General features: G+C 33.3%; 1 protein-coding gene across 6 annotated transcripts in view; it reads left to right on the top strand.

Moving 5' to 3' along the window:
- LOC106876697 (basic phospholipase A2 Ts-G6D49) overlaps nucleotides 1-2,794 on the top strand; it is a 52,540-nt gene that overhangs the window by 19,203 nt on the left and 30,543 nt on the right. For 5 of the 6 annotated variants that reach the window (XM_014925376.2, XM_014925392.2, XM_014925368.2 and 2 more), the window contains one exon: nucleotides 1,864-1,973. In XM_014925376.2, coding sequence (XP_014780862.1) covers nucleotides 1,925-1,973 — 49 coding nt within the window. In that variant the 5' untranslated portion in view covers nucleotides 1,864-1,924. Of the gene's footprint in view, nucleotides 1-543; nucleotides 831-1,863; nucleotides 1,974-2,794 lie in introns of those variants that run through there. The other variant, XM_014925385.2, reaches the window with a different exon arrangement.

The raw sequence follows: 2,794 nt of genomic DNA on the forward strand, positions 1-2,794 counted from the left end.
AGTAAAAACATTCCCAACAATTCAACTTCTCTGGTTGACATTAACACCCCCACCCCCAATAGGGGCCTTCATTCCCACATTTTAGAGCTCCGTGAGCTCCATTTTGCAGAAGCAAAATCTTTTTTACAGGTTCCAGAAGACTGAAATGTTGGAATATGCGCATAAAGATCAATAGTATGGGATACATGTCTCATGATTAGAATTTTTTAGGGTGTGTAAAGAGGGAAAGAACCCTCATGTGCAATTTTGATGAAATTCGAATCATATGTATTCCAGTTCCTTACAGAAAATATAACAGAAAAGTCTCATTTTTCAATTGCATGTAACACGGGCAACGCCGGGTATCTCTGCTAGTTTAAAATAAAATAACACCACATACTGCAAAGAAATTAATGAAAGCACCGACCTACATCTTCACCTCATTACTGTCTGAAGCTGAAGTACTGCTAGCATTCTATCAGCGGAAGACCCTACCTACTTCCAAGAGGAATTGACGTTGTACACAATAATACAAAATAATATATGACAACTTACTCACAAATTGCAAAGCTCCGGTTTGACTTTCAGCAGTAATTAAAACTAAATCATTCTGTAAAGTTTTGCTCAGTTGAAAACTAGAGATCATTCTATATTTTGTTTCAAAATTCTTGTCTCTCGAAGCAACAGTTTAATCAATATTTAACTAGCGTTTTCTTGTTTTTCGATACGGATGGTTTACTTCTGAATTCTATCACAAAACATTCCGACCTTATTTATATTTCTACTGTACTTAACAACTTGACTGGAAAACCCTAACCCTACACTCAGAGGAATTCTACTTTGTGCTCAAGGTGAGAATGCAATACAAAAACTAAAATGATCAATTTTATTATAAATACTAATCATAATCTTTTTATTTACACTAACCACCTTGCCATCTGAATTGTCAACCTCATCTAGTAATTCACCACTTGTATTAACTTTGAGACCTTCCGGATACATTTCCGCAAGCAAATATTAAAAAATGTTGATGTATCTGCAGCATCCACTGATATATATATATATATATATATATATATATATATATATATATATGTGTGTGTGTGTGTGTGTGTGTGTGTGTGTGTATTAATAAAGGGCTACAATTACCACCCATCAGAATAACCTTAATTTGTTTAAAAAAGATTATTGCCAATATAATATATGCATTATTAATGATAACGTATTATTAACGATCAACCATTATATCTGCACTTAGACAAATAAACTTCACTGTTTATAATGAAAATATATTTATAACCGTTATTAAACATTATATCAGTAACTTTAGATATACATTGTTACATTCTTCTATTCTTCTAAGATCATTAGTATATAGCGCAGAGAAATAACTATGTACTTAAATCCTTTGCATCTTGTTTAAAAATTTATGATTCGACTTATTACTCACAAATAAATTAACATCTGAATTGCAAAACATTCTTTCCCAGCACTCCATAAAAGACGACCTTTTGAAATTGGGGATAAGTTTTCACCCTAAAATGTTTTCATATAAAAGTATAACTGTAAAAATATTAGCGTATGTTTTTTTAAAAATGCGTTTGAAATAAAAAGAAAATCACATTTTACGGAAAAGTTTTCATATAAAAAATGTCAGTGCATGTTTTCACCAAAGAGTTATTACAGAAAAAGGAAGACTACATCTTACTAACTGCTTTATGGCCTTTTTAGCTTACCAAGTTTAAAGTATGTTTGTTAATGCAACATTCTTGCCCGATGAGTTTATTGGTGTTTAGAGTTTCATTTCATGAAAGATTCTCATTTAACCTGTGTTAATCTATTTACGCTCATAGTTTGACTAATCCCATTTTTTGTATTTTTCAGTTCTTTACCATTCGATTTCACCAATTAACATATTCATTGCATCACCATAACAGAGGCCATAATGTTCCAGCATCTTTTAGTGCTTTTTCTAGGTTGTTTCCTATGTACAGGTAAGTTCGTCTTTTCTATTTTCCTCAATTTGTCGACATTTTATAAGGTACATCATTCAGCATACGTATTCCTCTACTTTGATGTTTTATTCGAAATCCAAGCGAGTGTCGTGAAGTCAAAAACAGACTCCTTACAATCAAATGCAAGTGAGGCATTTTCGATTACTTGTCAGTTTTATTTCTCTGTTGTTGAATTGAGTGTTACTCATCGTATGGCGTGTAATCTTGAAAGTATACTTTTCCAACCATCAGGGATTATGGAATATTTACAATATTTATGAAACGAAAGTGCTAAGCAGTGATAAGTATAAATGCAAACTTGTTACCAGTTCAGATATGTTTGAGGCATATTCGAACTCATAAGAAAGCCATTTACTGCATTTTGTCGCGGAGAAACTTTTTGCTGTTGACAGATGGGTGTAAACACACCGAATCAGTTCGAAGCATCTCACTAACCAGACTGGTAGATGGATACATTTCGGAGTGGGCTTCGCCTCTTCAGTATCAGAAGCCTACAATTTCGGTTTCTGGTGCTGAGGAGGAGATAGGTCCGTCTACCAACAATATGACGGATCTTCGAACCCCAGAAACAGCTGTTGGACTTATAACACCTTGCTTCTTCCCTTTTAATTTTCTGTGTCATTTGTACTTTGAGTAAGTTGGATCTATTAATATAACTATCTATATATTTATACTTAAATATTCATCGTCTGAAAGTCTCTACTTGTTACTTTTTCTCGTTTTGTATGTATGTATACATACATACATGCATCACACACACACACACACACACACACACACACACACACACACACACACAC

This window comes from Octopus bimaculoides, chromosome 2 (genome assembly GCF_001194135.2).
Source record: "Octopus bimaculoides isolate UCB-OBI-ISO-001 chromosome 2, ASM119413v2, whole genome shotgun sequence".
NCBI classification, from domain to species: domain Eukaryota; kingdom Metazoa; phylum Mollusca; class Cephalopoda; order Octopoda; family Octopodidae; genus Octopus; species Octopus bimaculoides.